At 50.9% G+C, this 18,470-nt stretch overlaps 1 protein-coding gene and 1 long non-coding RNA gene across 2 annotated transcripts in view; one reads left to right on the top strand and one right to left on the bottom strand.

Moving 5' to 3' along the window:
• Positions 1 to 3,856: 3,856 nt before the first annotated feature.
• LOC308358856 (T-cell-interacting, activating receptor on myeloid cells protein 1-like) lies at positions 3,857 to 16,519 on the top strand. Its single transcript, XM_080829332.1, has 10 exons — positions 3,857 to 4,026; positions 7,207 to 7,242; positions 7,373 to 7,663; positions 7,938 to 8,234; positions 13,053 to 13,097; positions 13,510 to 13,593; positions 13,696 to 13,723; positions 14,154 to 14,215; positions 14,772 to 14,809; positions 16,112 to 16,519. Exons 1-10 carry the CDS (start codon positions 3,993 to 3,995, stop codon positions 16,253 to 16,255), a joined length of 1,059 nt encoding a protein of 352 aa, XP_080685458.1. The 5' UTR covers positions 3,857 to 3,992; the 3' UTR covers positions 16,256 to 16,519.
• The window catches only part of LOC308358858, a 50,303-nt gene continuing 44,217 nt past the window's right edge, over positions 12,385 to 18,470 (bottom strand). The window contains exons 4-6 of the long non-coding RNA XR_013968344.1: positions 15,581 to 15,831; positions 14,118 to 14,197; positions 12,385 to 13,380 (exon numbers count right to left, since the gene is read on the bottom strand). This is a non-coding gene — a long non-coding RNA (uncharacterized lncRNA). The remainder of the gene's footprint in view (positions 13,381 to 14,117; positions 14,198 to 15,580; positions 15,832 to 18,470) is intronic.

Genomic DNA, 18,470 nt, shown 5'->3' with positions numbered 1-18,470 from the left:
GGCTGCACCAGTTTGCATTCCCACCAACAGTGCAAGAGGGCTCTCTTTTCTCTACCCTTGTCAATGCTTTTATATCTTGTTTCATTAAAATTTTTTTTTAAATTGCAGCCATTCAGACAGGTACCTCCTCGTGGTTTTGGTCTGCATCTCCCTACTGATGTTGACGCTGCTCATCTTTTCACGTGTCGGTTGGCCACTGGTGTGTCTTCTTTGGAAGAACATCTATTCAGACCATCTGTCCATTTTTTAATTGGATTGTTTGTGCTTTTTCTGGTGTTGGGTTGTGTAAGTTCTTCATATACGTTTAGTATTATCTTCTTATCAGATATATCATTTGCAAATATTTTCTCCCATTTAGTAGGTTGCCTTTTTGTCTTGTTGATGGTTTCCTTTGCTGTGCAAAAACTCTTTGTTTTGATATAGTCTCAATAGTTTATTTTAGCCTTTTTCCTTTCACCTTAGGAGACATATCTAGAAAGATGCTGCTATGACTGATGTCAGGAAAATTACTCTCTGTGTTGTTTTCTAAGATTTTTATGGTTTCAGGTCTCTTAGATCAGGAACAAGACAAGGATGTCCATTCCCACCACTTTTATTCAAATTGTCCTAGAAGTCCTAGCTACAGCAATCAGACAAGAAAAAGAAGTAAGAGACATCTAACTGGGAAGGAAGAAGTAAACTTTTCACTATTTGCAGATGACATGATATTGCACACAGAAAACCCTAAAGACTCCACCAAAAAAAAAAAAAGAAAAACCAACAAACCACCAAACTTGGGCGCCTGGGTGGCTCCGTGGGTTAAGCCTCTGTCTTCAGCTCAGATCACGGTCTCAGGGTCCTGGGATCGAGTCCCGCATCGGGCTCTCTGCTCAGCGGGGAGCCTGCTCCCCTCCACCCCCCACCTGCCTCTCTACCTACTTGTGATTTCTGTCAAATAAATAAATAAAATCTTTAAAAAATGTTTTAAAAACCCCACCAAACCTACTAGAAGGAATAAATGAATTCAGAAAAGTTGCAGGATATAAGATTAATATCCAGAGATTGGTAGCATTTCTGTATACATTAATAATGAAGTAGTAGAAAGAGAACACTAAGAAAACAATCCAATCAGAATTGCACCCAAAAGAATAAAATACCTAGGAATAAATTTAACCAAGGAGGTGAAAGGCCTGTACTGAAAACTGTAAAACACTGATGAAAGAAACTGAAGGAACGGAAAGGCATCCCACGCTTGTGGATGACAAGAATTGATACTGATGAAATGCCCATAGTACCCAAAGCAATCTACAGACTCAATGTGATCCCTATCAAAGCATCAACAGCATGTTTCACAGAACCAGAACAAATAATACGAAGATTTAAATGGAACCACAAAGACCCCCAAATAGCCAAAGCAACAAAATCTTTTATCAGGTATGAGCACGGCCCCGACCTGTGTCCCTCTACCCCGAAGGGCAACCAGAACCTAGTGCAAGTCCGTTTCTTTCTTTTTTTTTTTAAGATTTTTTTTTTTTTAATTGGAGAGAGCGAGTACGCCTGAGCACATGAGCCGAGGAGAGACAGAGGGAGAAGCAGGCTCTCCACTGAGCAGGGAGCCCAATACGGGACTCCATCCCGGGACCCTGAGATCATGACCTGAGCTGAAGGCAGACATTGAACCCGCCGAGCCAGCCAGGCTCCTGGAAATTTTCCTTTTTAAACACTGTTGTAAACTACACATACCACGGGGGCGCCTGGGTGGCTCAGTGGGTTAAGCGTCTGCCTTCGGCTCAGGTCATGATCCCAGGGTCTTGGGATCAAGCCCCATATCAGGCTCCCTGCCCTCTCTCTCTGCCTGCCGCTCTGCCTACTTGTGATCTCTCTCTCTCTCTCTGTGTCAAATAAATAAATAAATAAATAAATCTTAAAAAAAAAAAAAAACTACACAGAACGTGCACCACCTCAGCCATGTTTAGGTGCATGGGTCCGGGGCGCTAAGTACATTCACCCCGTTGGGCAGCCACCACCACCGTCCACAGATCTCCTCGTGCTGCACAGCGAGACCCCTGTGCCCATCAAACCACGCCTCCCCCTCCCCTCCCCCAAACCCCGGTTCCACCGTCCACCTTCTGTCTCTACGAATCTGACTGCTCTACGGACCTCATCGAAGGGACTGGTACGGTATTTGTCTTTTTGTGTCTGACTCATTTCATTGAACATAATGTCCTTGAGGGTCACCCCCATTGTGGCAGGTGTCAGAATGCCTTTCCTTTCAGAGGCTGAGTAATATTCCATTGTGTGTATAGACCACATTTTGTTTGTCCGTTCGTTCGTCAACAGACACTTGGGTTGTCCCTACCTCGTCTACGGCGAACACGGATGGAGAAGTATCTCTTTAAGACTCTACTTTCAATCCTTCTGAATATACGCCCAGAAGCGGAATTGCTAGATGGTGATTAATTTAATTCCGTTTTCGAGCTGTAACGAAGCGCCAGAGTCAGGGGATGTGACTTTGCTTTGCGGTGCCCCACGGAAGGCAAGCACCTGCTTCTTTTCCAGTTCCCGTAATTGTACCAACATTGCTTGTCCTACATTTGCTCCTTCCTCATTCCCTCTCTTCCTTCTTAGCTGCCTTCCTCCTAATCAATCCCTTTACTGCCTTTCAGTGAGGTTTTGGGAGGAGAGATGTCTGCCCCACCGGCATGGTTCTGTGGAAGTTCTTGTATCTGTCCCTAAATTCAGCAGTCCCAGATTCTAAGCTTTACAAGAATTCACTTCTTTTTTAAACTTTGAGTTTTTTCACCCCACAGCACCGCACTTAAAATGTCTAAAGGCTTAAATTTCAAAAACATCTAAAGGGATAAAGTTAACTTATCCATTTCAGCCAATTTAGAAAGCACGTATAAGCAAAAGGAACAAAAAAATATCGAGCGTGATTCTACTACTCAGAGAAAAACACTTTAAATAAACTAGATTTACCTTCTAGATTTTTCCACGTGCACACCAGCCCCTGCCCGTCGCCTGGGTCCGCCGTCAGGATTGTCTCTCACTCTGTCTACACCTCCACTAGATGCAGAACACAGCTCCTCGAGTTCTCCTGAAGAGCCTCCTTCCCCCCGAGATCTAATGACAGGGGATTTCACAGAAGAGATTTCATTGAGGAGATAGTTCCCATCGTGTCCCCACGACACACCACTTACAAACGACCACAGACATTTCTCTTCTTCAATTTCCTTTTCTGCCATGCTGCCAGCCACTGAGGGTTCTTCTGTCTTACCTTCTTTTTATAGGGCCTGTTGCCACATTTCCTGGATCCCCACCGCTTCCTGATGCCCTATGACTTCCCACCTCTTTGCCCTCAGCTCTGACCCCATTGCTGCCCTCAGCGTCCCTGGGACATTACCCAGAAGTTGTGCACGTCACTTCGCTCACATCCTGTGACCAAAAGGGCCCACAGTTTCCTGAGGGAGAGAATTATTGCTTTTTTTTTTTTTAAGATTTATTTGAGGGGATGGACAGAGGAAGAGGGAGAGAATCAGACTCCCCACTGAGCGCAGAACCGAACACAGGGCTCCAGCTCACGACCCTGAAATCACAGCCTGAGCTGAACCCAAGAGTCAGATGCCCCGAGAGAAATGTAGTTCTTATTCTGGATCACTGGGAGCCTAGGTATTTGCTGTCACCGTGCAGAAGGGGATGTTGGTGATTGGGGTCCCATTGGCCCTATCTCCCATGTTTTGCATATTCATGGTTATGCCCTAGAAGTGGGTGACTGACTTCGGTGCTGTTGCGAGGACTCAGTGTGTCAAGCCCGTGGGAAGTGGCTTGAGAGTGTGTTGCAACAGTCATTTCCGGATAGAGACTAGAAGACAGAAACGGGGTGTGCAGAGTGGTGGATTGAAACACCAGGGGCAAAGCTGTTCCTGTACGTCCTGGAGTCAAGACAGCATCTTGGCTTCTCACCCACAAAAAGACCGACGGAAGATCCTTGGAAGAGGCTTGCGGGTGCCGCCATGATGCCCCAGCTGCTGGCTCTGCTCTGCACTGGTATGTCGTCAGGGAGGGCGGCTACTGGAGGGGTGGGGCTGGGCTGCGGTAGCAGCTGGCGTTGGTGGGGCTTGTGGGGTGGTTAATGGCGTGGGGTGAATAAACACAGACTAGAACCTTCCATTCCCTGAATACAAATTAGGTGCAAGGGGGGTGTTGGGTGCTTTACACACATTTTCCTGTTTCCCCAAACTCAGTCATCCCTGAACTTCCCCCATGACATTTTCCTCTATGTGCATGACCTCTGTATTCTTTCCCACGTGATCTTCCTTTTCAAATTTCCCAGGTTTTTATATTATTATTTTTGTACTCAACTCTACTTTAAAAGAAAACCTGTAAAACACTTCTATCAGTGGAAAATCAGTGTCCCTCATCAAAAACAGACCCTGATCACCTCTGGTCCATGGTTTCCCCCGTCCTGTTTCTGAGAGGAGGCAGTGATTCCGGGAAGCCAGCTTCCGCCAAGCATCTGGCTGTGATATTCTTCCATGGGATCCAAGAGAGAACCAAGAACAGAGAACAGAGACTTTCTCACACAGGCTCAGTGACCCTTCCTCTCCCGTCATTGTATGACCTGAAGTCACCTTCCATCTCTTAGAGAAAGTCTCCCAAATAGTTCTCTTGACCATACTGCATTCAAGGAATCTGACAGTCACAGCTGATGTATGTGTCAGGGCCACTCTGGTTCTAAGCAGAGAAGGTGAATTCAAATTCTGGTCCACACAGTGCCAAAGACCATAGTTTTCCACTGGTCTGTATGAAGGAATCAAAAAGGTCCTATTTGGGGGACATGGGGGTGGAAATGTCTGGAGGGTGGATGAAGGGAGTCATGATTAGAAAAACCTCAAGAAAGTAATGAATCATGGATCCAGTGATCCTAGTAGGCACTGGCAACCTTCTCCCGTAGAGAGCCTCATAGACAGGCTCTGTGGTTTGCGTGGTCTTTGTTACTCACCATCCAACACCTGTCAGAATGGCTCTCACCAAGAAGCCACGAGACAAGACATGTTGGTGAGGACGTGGGGAATAGGGACTCGTGCACTGGTGGTGGGAATGCAAACTGGTGCAGCCCCTGCAGAAGACAGTATGGAGGTTCCTCAAAAAGTTCAAAGTGGGGGTGCCTGGGTGGCTCAGTTGGTTGGGCATCTGACTTGTGATTTTGGCTCAGGTCATGATCTCAGGGTCATGAGACTGAGCCCCAGGTCAGGTCCTCACTGAGCATAGAGCCTGCTTGGGATTCTCTCTCTCCCTCTGCCCCTCCCCTATGTGCTCATGCTGTCTCTCTCTTTCTAATAATAATTTCTTAAAAAGCTAAAAGTAGAACTGCCATATGATCATCAACTCTACTTTGGGGTTATATATCTAAAGGAAATGAAAAGAGGAAATTGAAGGGAGGTCTGTATCCCCATGTACACTGCAGTGTTATTCACAGCAGCCAAGACATGGAAATGACCTCAGTGTCCATCCATGGACAGACGGTTACAGAAGATGTGGTCTGTATGTATAATGGGATATTATTCAGCCATGAGGAGGAAGGAAATTCTACCATTTGTGACAACATGGATGGACCTTGAGGGTATGACCCAAAGTGAAACAAGGCAGGCAGAGAAAGACAAATACTGTATGATCTCACTTAGGATCAGTTTGGTCTCGATCTGAAATTAAGGCCACCAGAGGGGAAAGGTGGGGAATGTACACCTCACCCTTCCAAGTAATACCAATCTTAGACTTTTGTGATTGACTCTGGGGCACCAAAGAGAGGACTCATGGTCAAACCTAACATCAGGAATGCATTTAGGCCATTCCCCAAGGGCAGACAGAAGCTTCTCCACGCAAAGGACTGAGTTCTCAGCAGCTAGATGTCCCTTCTCATAGGGTAGGGATCTCTCCACCTCCTTCCCCCACTCTCGGTTGACTCAGATGGTTAAGCTGTTGCGTTCAGAGAGAAATTTGGGAACTCATCATTTCTGGAACTTTAGAAATCTTTGCAAATGACTCTCTTTACATCAAATTTAAACTCCATTGGTCAACATGTATTTGCTGAACATCTACCAAAGTCCATGCTGCATTCTTGGTCGTGAGGGTGTATTCTCTGCCCTCACGGGGCTTAAACTCTAGAGATTCCAGACCTCGTATGAACCCAAGAGCATCAGGAATATACGTGTCTTTAAAACCTAAGTGGCTTCTTTTTCCTCCAGTCAAATGGTTTTTGTCATTATTAAGATCCCTCACAGTCAAGAAGCCACAGCACCGGGGGAAGGTGGGTCCTGTGCCCTCTACAATGTGCACACACTCAGGAGACACCTCGAGCGACACCCTTAGGGAAACAGGGATGATCAGGAGCCAAGTGTATGTCCCTTGTCCTCTCTTCACCGTCAAATCTAGAGATGACATCACATGATACAATGGATGAAAAAGGCGGACGGATAAAGATGGGTGGTTTCCCATCATTTATCCTTTTGCCACCCAAAGTCCTGGGAACATTGCCAGGAGAGAGGACCCTGGGATGGTGAAGTGGGACAGTGTGAGGAATAACAGAGAGACTGGCAGACCCCGGAGGATGTGCATGTCTGGATCCTGGGGGCTGTGGCAACATCCCTTTACGTGGCAAAGGAAATGCACGGCGGCAGGTACAACTGAAGCTGCTTATCAGTGGGTCTTAAAGGAGGAGGCTTCTTCCGGGTTATCTGGGTGGTCACAGGGGAACCGCAGGCTCCCTAGAGCAGCGAAAGAGGCAGAAGAGGGTGTCAGTGCACCAACCACCCCTACTTGTAGAGGCAGAGGCAGAGGGCGCCACCGAGAGGTGTGGGCATCTCTAGAAGCTGGAGAAGGCCAGGAAATGGGTTGTCATCTAGAGCCCCCAGAAGAACGCAGCCCCAAAGATACCCTGGTTGGAGCCAGTGGGACCTGTGTTGTTGGGCTTTCCTAACCCACAGAACGGCAAGATGAGAAATCCGTGTTGTCATGAGCCACTAAACTTGTGACAACTTGAGACACCAGCAGCCCCGGGAAATTAACCTAAGGGGCAAACCAGCACTCATGCTAGATGGGTTCTCTGGCAGGAGGCTGGGACTGCTGCTGAGTGTGATGACAGCGGTCCCTTCTCAGCAGCAGCCCCTGGGGGCCCCGCGGGACGGGCTCCGGGCGGGTGCTCGTGTCTCATGGACGGTTCTCTTGCAGGGCTGTGTGCTGGCCGAGGAAGCAGGGGGACTGACGGTGAGTTCCTTCAGTCAGACCCTCCTTCTCCTTCACTCCAAACTCCCCGTATCACTTCTCTTTCCTTCAAGGGGTTTCCCGGGACCAGACAAGGGCACCAAACCCCATCCTGATCTCTGCTTCCTTCCAGGGTCCCTTCCCAAGCCCTCCCTCAGGGCCTGGCCCAGCTCCGTGATGCCTCGCTCAGGTAATGTGACGCTGCAATGCCAGACTTCTACCAAGAATGTCAACTTTGTTCTCAGAAACGGAAAAGTTCCTTTGGAGTCTGTGCAATCATGGATTTCCACAGATGGGTCGGCTGAATTTCAACTCACGGACCTACAACCCAGCAATGCTGGAGAGTACACCTGTGACTACTACAGACGGGGGCCCCCGCACACACGTTCACAGCCCAGTGACGTCCTCCTTCTACTGGTGACAGGTGAGGACGGTGCCTCGGAGGGACACAGGGTCTTGCAGGGACAGGTGTGGGGGGGGACCGAGGGAGGGAGGGGGCAAGGGGAGACAGAGAGACACAGAACAGAAAGAGCCAGGGCTTGAAGCGGAAATTGTCTTCCCGCCGTCAAAGTGGAAAGAGGGTGAGACCAGGGATCTGTCATTTCCCCCACTTGGCGGGAACCCCTGCCGGGAGAACAAGGGAGGGTGGGGGACGCAGGGCTTCTCCCCATGACTGTGGAGCCCTCCTTCTCTTCCAGGAGATTTACCTACACCTTCCCTGCAAGCCCACCAAAGGGGTGAGGTGACCGCAGGAGACACCGTGACCCTGAGGTGCCAGACGGCAGCCCATCTTTACGAGACTATAATGTTTGCTCTACTGAAGGTGGGAGCAGCAGAGCCCGTTCAGCTCCAGGGTCCAGTAAAGGAGGAGGCAGACTTCTCCCTCCAGAATGTGACAGCTGGTGACACCGGGAACTACAGTTGTGTGACCTTCCAGACCAGTGCTCCTTTCTGGTCTTCCGAGCCCAGCGATCATCTTGAGATCCGGGTGACAGGTGAGGTTTGTACTGCCAGGTGGACCGTACCTGGATTACCTGCCGCTGAGATGCTGGGACCTGAGGGAGTGCGGTGTGGGCACAGTCTGTCTCCACGAGACTCTGCAGCTTAGAGACATCATTGAGGAAGAACCAAGGGAGGGCCGGGATTCTGCAGAACAGTATAGAGGATCTTCTGCCAAGACGAGCACAGAAGGTGGAGAATCACATAAAAGGAGGCTGGGTGGGGGCTTCCCACTGTAGGTGGCCAGATGTGCTCTGGGTGGGGGAGAGCAGCCTTCGGGGTGAGGGGAGATCTGCAGTAATTGTCCCCCCCCTAGGCAAATAAGATGTAGCCACAAAACCATCACACATCTCCTGGGCAGGGCACAATTCATTTAGACTAAAGTGTGAATGACACCTCCTGGGGTTATGTGGGTGGAGATTCTAGCAAAAAGGCAGAGGAGGAGGGAGAGAATAACAGAGCCCAGGAGCACCTTCTTGAGAAGGACTTGCAGACTCCAGGAAGATCTGTGTTCCATTTTCATTAGGACTCTAGCACTCCTGCCTCTTACCTTAGCTGAGTCGAGCTTTCCTCTTCCTCCCAAGCCCTTTCTTTCAAGACGCCTGATTTTTTACAAACTATGGCAAAAGTGCATAATGTAACAGTTACCACCTTATTTTCAAGTGCACAGCTCAGTAGTTAGTGCACCTACACCAGCCGCCTCCAGAGTGCCCTCCGTCTTGCAGAACTGAAACTCTGTCCCCATCAGACAGCCTTTCTGTACCCGCCGGCCCCCAGCCTCTGGCTCCCACCATCCTACACTGTCTGGATGCATCTGACTGGTCCAGGAACCTCACAGCACTGGGACCACGTGCTACTTGTCTTTCTGGGACTGGTCTTTCTCACTCCAAAATACATTCTCAAGGCGCACCCACACCGTCGCCTGTAGCTGGATTTCCTTCCTTATTGAGGCTGAGAACGTCCCATTTTAGGGACAGACCACATTTCACTTACCTCGTCATCAGCTGATGGACATTTGGGTCCTTTCCACCTATTTGGCTACTGGCCTGTCACCTCCTGGCCACCAAGTGGCTATCAGTTCTTCCAGATGTATATGCAGAAACGGGGTTGCCGGATCCTAGGACCCGCCATCACACTGTTTTTCCGAGTGGCCACACGGTTCTGTGTCGCTACCGACAGTGGACAAGGATTCTGCTGGCTTGTTCAGGAGAGGGATGTTTCCTGACCCTTGTGCACGAGGGCTATTTTTGATGACTGAGTTTGTCCAGGACAAGGGGAGGAAGAGAGGCCATTAGGAACCAGGCCTCCTCCTGCATGGGGGCTGAGCTCCCTAGTCCTGAAAGGACGACCAGTCGCATCAGCACAGGGCAGTAAACACAAAAACTGTGTGTTCCACAATTTCATGTTGAAATCCTAACCCCTAATGGGACAGCACTGGAGGCGGGGCCTTTGGAAGCTGTTTAGGTCATAAGTGTGGAGCCCTTACGATGGGACTAGTGCCCTTATTAAAGGAGACCCCAGAAGCTCCCTTGTCCCCTTCTGCCACCCCGAAGAGCCCCGCTCCCACCGTGGGCCATGCTGGCACCCTGATCTCAGACTTCCGGTCTCCAGATCGGTGAGAGAAAGATGTCTCTCGTTTATCCGCCCCGCTCCCAGCCTGTGGCGTGCCATTAGAGCGGCCCGAAGGGACTAAGACAGCTAATGAGGGTGCGTGTCTGCTCAGCAAAGCTCTTTGCTACAGAATTACACAGCCCTGGCCAGAGCAAGAAAATTCCAACGTCCCAATGCTGATCTGGAGACCATGGGCAGCAGCAGGTGAGGGAGAAGTTTTCTCTCTACCCCAGGGTCAGGCCTCGGAGCCCAGGCAGGGAATTCCACGTGCCTAGGGACCCTTTCCCTGCATCTAAGACCCAGCTACTCTGTTGTCTTCCAGGCCAATGTGAAGGACATTCCCCCCCCAGGGAGAAGTCAGGTAATCGGGAGAAAGGGAAGACCAGTCTAACAACCACAGCCACTTGAACAGGGACAGCACCTGCCACTTGGGTGGATGGCCCCCCTGTCGGGAAGGCTGTGGACTCTCTCTTGTTTTGCAAATAATTACAAGCGTTTGGATTTTAGCTCATTAACAAGCTATCTGCCTACAGATGACTTAGCCTCTGCCTCAGCTTCTGTCCCTGTTGAATGGGATTGATAGTAGCACGTACACAAGGGCCTCAGGGGTGAGAGTTTGAGGACTTAATTTACCTAACTCCTTTCTAAACTGTGTCTGGTGGACGGCAAGTGTCATCTAAGTCTTTCCCATTATTGTCATTATGAACGCCCAGAACTTCTCTCTCTCAGAGCAGCTGTGCTCAGAGCTGCACTCCTAGTGGGAGACTTTCCAGGAAACAGAGAATGTGCGTACCCCGCAAAAGCTGACGGCAAATATCTTCACCGTTACAATGACTTACAAGTATCGGTGGAGAATTACATGACCTCCTGAGGTCTTTCAGGGTCCACAAAGGCCAAGGGTGCCCGTCTGTGTCTCTAACTCAGCTCCGTTGCACGTGACAAGGCTAAGCACAGAGGAGATGGTCTTTTCAAGACACGACGCTCAAAGAGACAAAACCGGAAGAAAAATATGGTAGGCTGGGCTGCTCTCTGCAGAAGGCAGAAATTTTAAATAATTTGGGGGTATTCAATGACTGGTGAATCACTTTGTTGGTTCTCTTCTTGATCCTTGGTGTATAAGGAACTTTCTGAGTTTCTTGCGTGATGGTCATCCATAGGCTGCCCCTGGCCTGAGTACATGAGCGACAGAACGGCTCACCTGGAGGGACCCAGGAAGCTGTCATCACGCCCACTCGCCACCTTTCCCGTGTTCCTTCAGCCCCCGTTCAAACCCTGACAATTGTCGCCAAGGGCAACAGGCTGAGGAAGACAGGAGGGTGTTGTCTGTGGGGCGGGGGTGTTTGGCACGGAGATGACTGGATACAGGTGCAGGGACAGATGACTGTAAATGGGGCCCAAGAGTTTCCCTCTGGGACTCGCCAGAGCCTTTCTTGAACCCTTTTGGCATTTCTGGTGGCCACCGCTGGGGATGGGGGATAGACAGTGCTCCGGGCATCTAGAAGGTTGAGACCGTGGAAGCCGCAAAACACCCCGGGATGCCCAGGATCCCCACCAAGAGCCCCTGAAAATCGATGGCGCCCAAGTTGAGCAACCCTGCTCCAGACCCTCCGTCTGGTCTCCAGCTAGACACCAGAGTGCCTGCGGGGATTCTGACGGTGGAGACCACACTCCCCTCCAATTCCTGAAGCCTCTGATTACTTAAACTATGTGCCCCAGACCAGCAGTTGTTCCAGAAACTACCTACCAGAATCCTGGCATCGTTGCCTTCCTTCAAAGTCACTTGTGGTGTTCAGGGTTTTCATCCCTTTTATTCCGAAATATGGTTTGTCTCCAGCTTCCCAGCGATTTCTTCAGAGCCAGACCCTAGGGTCCGGATGGTTTGTGGGGTTTACTCACCACGTCTGAAGCTGGAACGAGGTCAGCGCAGTCTCCGGTTTGGACAGAGCGGAGTGCGGCTGGCGGGGGCAGGAGGAGAGAGCGAGTAGACAGGAGGTGGTGGAGTCCAACTGTCCTGCTTCCTGACGGTGTGGCTCCGTAGGACAGAGGTGAAGAGCTGCGGGTGATACCACCGGGAACAGAGGAAACAGTGGCCGGGAGTGAGCACACATCCCAGGCCTGCTGCCTTCCTTGAAGCACAAGGCTGGGGCAGGAGGTGGGGTGTTCGGATGATCTCAGGGATCTGCTTCTGCTTTGGTCCACTCGTAGCCGGCACAGCTGTGGATGGTAAAGGCAATGAAGAGTGACGTGGTGAATATCAACACATTAGCGGGCGTCCCACCCCCGGCTCTGCTACTCACTAGCTGTGCGACCCCAGGCAACTCATGTGGCCGGCAGGGTAGACACGTGGGAGACAGCTGATGTTGAGTCTGGGGGAAGCTGGAAGCAGAATTCTTTCATCCTCAAAGGAGATCGGTCTTTCTCTTTGGGCCTTCAACTGATTGGATGAGGCCCACCCATATTATGGGAAGTAATCTGCTCTACTGACACTCTCCGGACTTAAGTGTTAATTACGTCTGTTTTTAAAAATGAATTTTAGTTAAGATTGCATTTCTTTTATTTTATTTTAACTCCAGTGTGGTGAACATGCAGCGTTATATTAGTTTCTGGGGTCACCTTCCTGGCAACTGGTCCAGACTGGTATTTGACCAAGCAACTGGGTACCGAAGCCTAGTCAAGCTGACACAGAAATTTCACTATCACACCCACCACCCGCGAGTCTTGGGGTCCCTGAGTGGGGTCCAGACACTTCCAAATACACTTGCCTTTTCTTTCTGTTCTGTTCCCTAGATAGACCCCAAACTCAGCAAACCCTCCCACGACCCAGCAAGAGACCTGATAAGAATTTCCTTTCTTTTGAGAAATCCGAAAAATACTGCTTAATAGAAGTAACAATCAAATAACAGATAATCTCATATCCACAGCCCGGAGTTAGACTTGTTTATAGTTTGTCATATTTGTTCCAAGCTGTTTTCTTCCAACAAATAAAGATTAAAAAAAAGAGAGTCCTCTTTCCTTCTCAACATTATTCCCATGACGTTCCCCCTTCCCGGTAGAACCTTCTTCCCCGAAGTTCGTGTTATTTCTGTGCATGGTTTTATATATTTTTACTACATGGGCATGCCTTTGTAAATAACGTGTAGAGTTTGAAGCTTTATTTAAATTTGTTTAAATTGAAAACTTGACTCAAGAATTCTGTCTTCTAGATAAAACTGAAACGAAGCGTCCCAAGACGGTGGGAACAGGAATAGGTAAGAGAGCAGAGCTTCCCGGGACATGCGCTCATCCACCCGTGGGATGAGACGTCCTTGTAAAGCCGCGAGTCATCCACCCTTGGGAAAATTCGCGAGGATGTCTGTCTTCTGGTGGTGCCTGAAGGCTGTGGCTCAGTGCACGGTCTTTCGAGGTGGGGAGGATCACAGGCACAGCTCTGCCTCCTCGGTAGCTGGGCCACTTTGGAAATGGTACTTCAATCCTCTTACGTTCAGCTTCTGCCTCTGTAAAATGGGCATCGCTGTCTCTCTCCCAGGAGACCTGTAGGTATGAAAATAATGTAGTGAGCTCTCCGGCACGTGGTAGGAACTTGATCGCTGGTAGACACACCGAGGCACCAGAACGTGTCTCGGGAGACCGCGGGCCCTCTTACCCCTCGCCTCTCCCCAGGGACCCCTGGGATCGCCCTCATTGTCATCTCCACCTTTCTCGTCCCCCTTGGAACCTTCCTCATCTGCAAATACACCCGGTGTGGTGAGTTCGGGAAAACAACAGCTAAATATCTGGGCGGAAACGGGACAAACAGAACGGGGAAGTAACAGCACGGGGTTGATCCTGTCTCTCTTTTGTCCCCAGGGGCAGCTCCTGAGAAGGTGACCAAACGGTAGGGCTGCTCAGAGGATCCCATGAGCCCTACTGAACGCTTCCTCCACCACTGCCCTGACTACTCAAGACCCTCTCTCCTCCCTCAACAATTCATGTGGCCGCAACCAGCCCCAGCGACCCTCCCAAGTGTCTCTCCACGTCCTCTCTACTTACCACCACCCTCCACTTCTCACTCTGTGTTCTTTCCTTGGATCCTTACCTCACGGACCACACTGGCCCCAACCACTTCCCATCCTCAGCTCTCAAGACTGGGCTGAGCACCTGAACAACCTGGGGACCACGGAGGGGGGGTATGAGTGTGGAGGAAGTGGGGGGACTTTGGTTTACACGTGATCTTGCTTGGCGCCTCCCCCCACCTACCCACGATGATCCCGATGTCTCGCTCCAACTACCTTGACCTCCAATGCGTCACGGTTTCTCTCCTTTAGCTCCCGCTCTGAGGGACCTGAAGAAGCGCGGACGAGTATTCAGCCTGAGAAAGAAAGCGGCGGTGGGTACACATGTGTGCGTACCTGTATGGGTGTGCTGTGGGCCTCCATGTGCGCAGCCTGTGCTCACGTAAGCGTGTGCATTTGAGCGTGCATGCGAGTGTGCACGTGCAGGCACGTAGGGATACATGTGTGCATGTGAACACGTGTATGCGCATGTGCAAGAGCATGCATGTGCAGACGTGTGCATGAGTGTGCTGCCTGTGTACATGTATGGTTTGCACGTTCGTGTGCATGTGGGTGTGTGTATGAGTATTCCTGCATGCACACACATGTGCATTGAGAGAATGCATGTGTGCAGGCATGTATGGTTCTGTATGTGTGCTGCACGTGTACATGTGTGGTTTGCACGTTTGTGTGCACATGACTCGCGTGTGCGTGCATGTGTTGAGTGTTCGTGTGTGGACATGCATGTGCGTGCGTGTGAGAGCACACATGGGTGTAGTTGTGTGCACGTGAGGGTATGTATGGTGAGTGGGCGTGTGAGTGGGTGTGTGTGTGTGTAGACTTAACCCCCCGAGCCTGGGATGAAGCAACAGCACCATGTTTCCCCCTCAGATCCGTCTGCAGCTATGATGAGCAGCTCTCTGGCCTTGGTAAGTCTCCCCTGGGCCATTCCCATCCCATCCCTAGTACCAGGCTCTCCGTCACTCCCTCCGGCTTTGTCAATGGTTTCCGCCTCTGCTTTCCTCTACCCCTACCCTCGCTCTACTTTCCAGGAGAATCTGGTCTGAAATTTTCTGTGGCTTCTCTGGCCAGGGGACCTCCACCCCATGATGAGCCCTTTCTGGGAACATTTCCCCTGCATGACATGGGGTTGACGCTGCTGTTATTATAAACTATCTGTTTCAATCCTGGGCCGGTGACTTTCCCCACCCCGAGCCTCTGTGTCTTCATCTGGACAAAAGGAATAAGGTGCCGCACACCCATGTGCTATTTATGAAAATACGGCAGCCGCCGACCGTGAAGCAGCCGCGTAGAACAGCCTGGAGTTATCAATAGTAGCCCTTGCTTTTGGCATTTACACTTCAATTTTTTAAAAATTGTGGCAAAATGCACATAACATAAAATTCACCATTTAATCAGTACACTTTAGCAACTGTTGGAATATTCGTGATGTTGGTCAAGAATCACCATCATCTAGTTCCAGAACATTCTCATCACCCCAGAGGAAACACCTGTAAGCACGCACCGCATACCCACCCCCTGCCCCCGCCAAGCCCCTGACCGCCACTAGCTTTCTGTCCCTAAGGACGGAACTATTCCAGACATTTCATATTAACGCTCTCTTTGACGGCTGTTTGTGTGAATTATCTATGGGTTCATAACCAATCAGCCTCAAACACACGACTGAGGGCAACACTTACATCTCAGCAGGGGCCGCAGGTCGGGAATCTGGGTGTGGCTCAGGCTGGGTCCCACAGCCTGGGATCGAGGGGCTGGCCAGGGCTGGTTCAGGCTTCAGTGAGAAAGGGTTTGCTTCCACACTCACTCGGGTGGTGGCTGGCGGGGTTCTCTTCCTCACTGGCTGTCCGCCAGAGACCACCCTGGCCACATGGGCCTTTCCACAGAACCGCTCATAACACAGCAGCCGGCTCGGTCAGCATGAGCGAGCGACCTGAAAATAGGTGGGAACAAGAGGGAAGTCTTGTCTTTCGTCACCTAGTCTTGGACACGAAGACACAGGACAGCCCATCCTTTTCACTTATCCCGTTGGACACCCGCACGCCCCTAGGTCCCACCAACCTTCCGGAGGGTAGGGGAATGCACCAAGCCTCGAAGAGCAGGAGGCTCTTTCTAACACAGCTGTCTACCCCACTGCTGTCACAAATGCCAAATCTTCACGACCAGCCTCCTCCCCAGGAGTACTTGGTCCTCTTCTCCTCGCTTCCTTTCAGGACAGAGCATCCCTGGCCTCAAGAGCCGAGGAGCCCCCCGGCGTGACTTATGCTGAGCTGAACACCAGAGCCCTGAGCGAGGGTCCCTCCAGCCAGACGGAGCAGCCTCTGGAAGGCTGTGTGTACTCGACTCTTAAGGCATAGCCGGGAGACCCCAACGAGGGGATGGACGAAGGAGAGAGGACCCTTGAGGCACTCGGTGAATGGGAATCCCTTTCCTCAAGTCTCCAATGAAGACTTGTTTCCTTCTTCTAAAAATTTATTTATTTTTAAATGAGAGGCATCATCTGCATAGAGAAAACTGCACAAACTTTGCTAAGTAAATAGATGCGTATATATATGGGATGTCGCTACCTATCCCCTTGGGTATAACCACCGTCCAAATAAAAACAGTATTTCTGGCACTCCAGAAGCTTGTTTTGTGCCACGCTCTGGCTAACCACCCTTCCCCCGAGATCGTTCCTTTTCCTGACGGGCATCACCTTGGAGGACTTGGGCCCGCTCCGCGTGTGAACTCACACACACACGCATGACCCCACGGGCGTTCTTCCGCGTGGGCTGCTTCCGCGCGAAGACGTTGTCTCGGAGGTTCGTCCCGGATGTCGTTACTCGCATTGTACCTTCTTCCCTTTTTACCACGGAGTATCACTCCGCTGTGTGTTCATGCCGCAATTTGTTGATCTGTTCTCTGGTGGGACGACATCTGGGTTGTTTCCGGGCTGAGGCTTCCATGGGTCAGCGTGCACGAACGCTCTTAGCTGCGTCTTTGTATACATAGGTGCGTACGCAGGCCTTTCCCTGGATTGTACACAGTGGGGCGGCTGGGTCAAGGAACAGGCGTGTGCTTCATCCCATTAGACGCTTCTGAACAATCTCCCCGAGGGGTTGTCCACTTCCCGCTTCCATCTTCACAAGTGCCCAGTGCCTTTCTTGACTGCCACCCTTCTGCTCCCACTCCCTTCTCTCCGCAGAACCGCCCCCATAACCCCCACACACGTTTGCGGGCTTGATGAGCCTCCGTTGTGGCCTGTGACCTCCAATCATTCTCCCTCCTGGTATCTGTGCCCCTGTGTGATCCCCTCCCCTGGTTTCGGAGACTTGCTCCTAACCAACAGAAGACAGCAAAGGAGACGGGGTGTCACTTCAGCAGTCGTGTTGATGAAGGAGACAACCACCACCTGGCCAGCAGGCTCCTTCCCGCCTTCTTGGATTTTGCACTTGCACGATGACGTGAGCTCCCCATTTTGGAGAAGCCCCCTGGGCAAGGAACCGAGAAGAGTCTCCAGCCAGGGAGGAACTGACTCCTGCCAGCACGCATGTGGGTCTGCGTCGTATAATAAAGAAGTGGGCTGGTCTTTGTCCTTGGTTCTTGGGAGGTAATCTCGAAGTGCATGGAACCTCTCGCATAGCAGAAGCATCTTTGTTCTTTGTGGTGGGCGCGTCGTACCACACCTGGGTTTATGTCAGTGAGGTGACCCAGGATGAGGGCTGGTGATGCCAGAAAGACCAACCCTGTGATCACAGGGTTACAGGCTTGACCTCTGGGGATGACAGGGGGCTGGAGACAGAGTCGGGCATGTGGGCAATGATTCAATCAATCACACCTGTGAGAGGAAATCCTGATGAAAATTGGGGACATTCGGGGAGCTTGCTGGCTGGTGATGCATCCTGAGAACAAAGGGAGCTTCGCTTTGGGGGCCCTCCCACACTCTCCCCTGTGTGTCTCTTCATCTGGGTGGTCCTGATTTATATCCTTTATAATAAAAACTATTATCATAAGTACAGTATTTCATACATAAGTACAAAACTATTAACATAAGTACATAAGTACTTATTATCATAAGTACAGTGCTTTCCTGAATTCTTTGAGTGGTTCTAGCAGGTTCATGCACCTGACAGGAGTACAGGACCCTCCAGTATTTTAGGACATCGGCTCAGAGCTGCAGGTGACTCTGGAACACCTGAGCCTGCGGCTCGTGTCTGCAGCGAGGAGGTCTCATGGGCGCTGCGCCCTCAGCCGCGAAGTCTGTGCTGACTCCGGGTGGGTCGTATCAGAACAGCAGTGCAGCTCGGAAGTGGATCCTTCCCTGGCTGAACTTTCGGATCAGACCCCAGCCCTGGCTGACGTGGTGACCGCAGCCCACGGAGGATCCTGCTTGCAGTGCTTGGGTTCCTGGCCCCAGAGACTACGAGATTGTGAAGGTGTGTTGCTGAAGCCACTGTACTGGCAGTAAGGTTGTTACAGCAACAGAGAACCAAAACGCTGAAACCCCTCGTGTGCACTCTCCACACACTGAGCCTGAGACGAGGACGCACCTGCACCACTGCTGGGGGAGCCTCCGATGGTTTTCTGGGTTCC

The sequence above is a fragment of the Martes martes genome (assembly GCF_963455335.1).
Source record: "Martes martes genome assembly, chromosome: 17".
Taxonomy (NCBI): domain Eukaryota; kingdom Metazoa; phylum Chordata; class Mammalia; order Carnivora; family Mustelidae; genus Martes; species Martes martes.
The sequence above is the reverse complement of the archived record's forward strand: the minus strand, read 5'-3'. Positions and strand labels throughout refer to the sequence as shown.

Bases quoted from the DNA above. Each gene is read 5' to 3' on its own strand.
- LOC308358856 (XM_080829332.1), top strand. From the start codon at position 3,993: ATGATGCCCCAGCTGCTGGCTCTGCTCTGCACTG. The intron at 13,594-13,695 runs GTGAGTTCGGGA...TTTTGTCCCCAG, and splicing joins CTGCAAATACACCCGGTGTG to GGGCAGCTCCTGAGAAGGTG. The intron at 13,724-14,153 runs GTAGGGCTGCTC...TCTCTCCTTTAG, and splicing joins CCTGAGAAGGTGACCAAACG to CTCCCGCTCTGAGGGACCTG.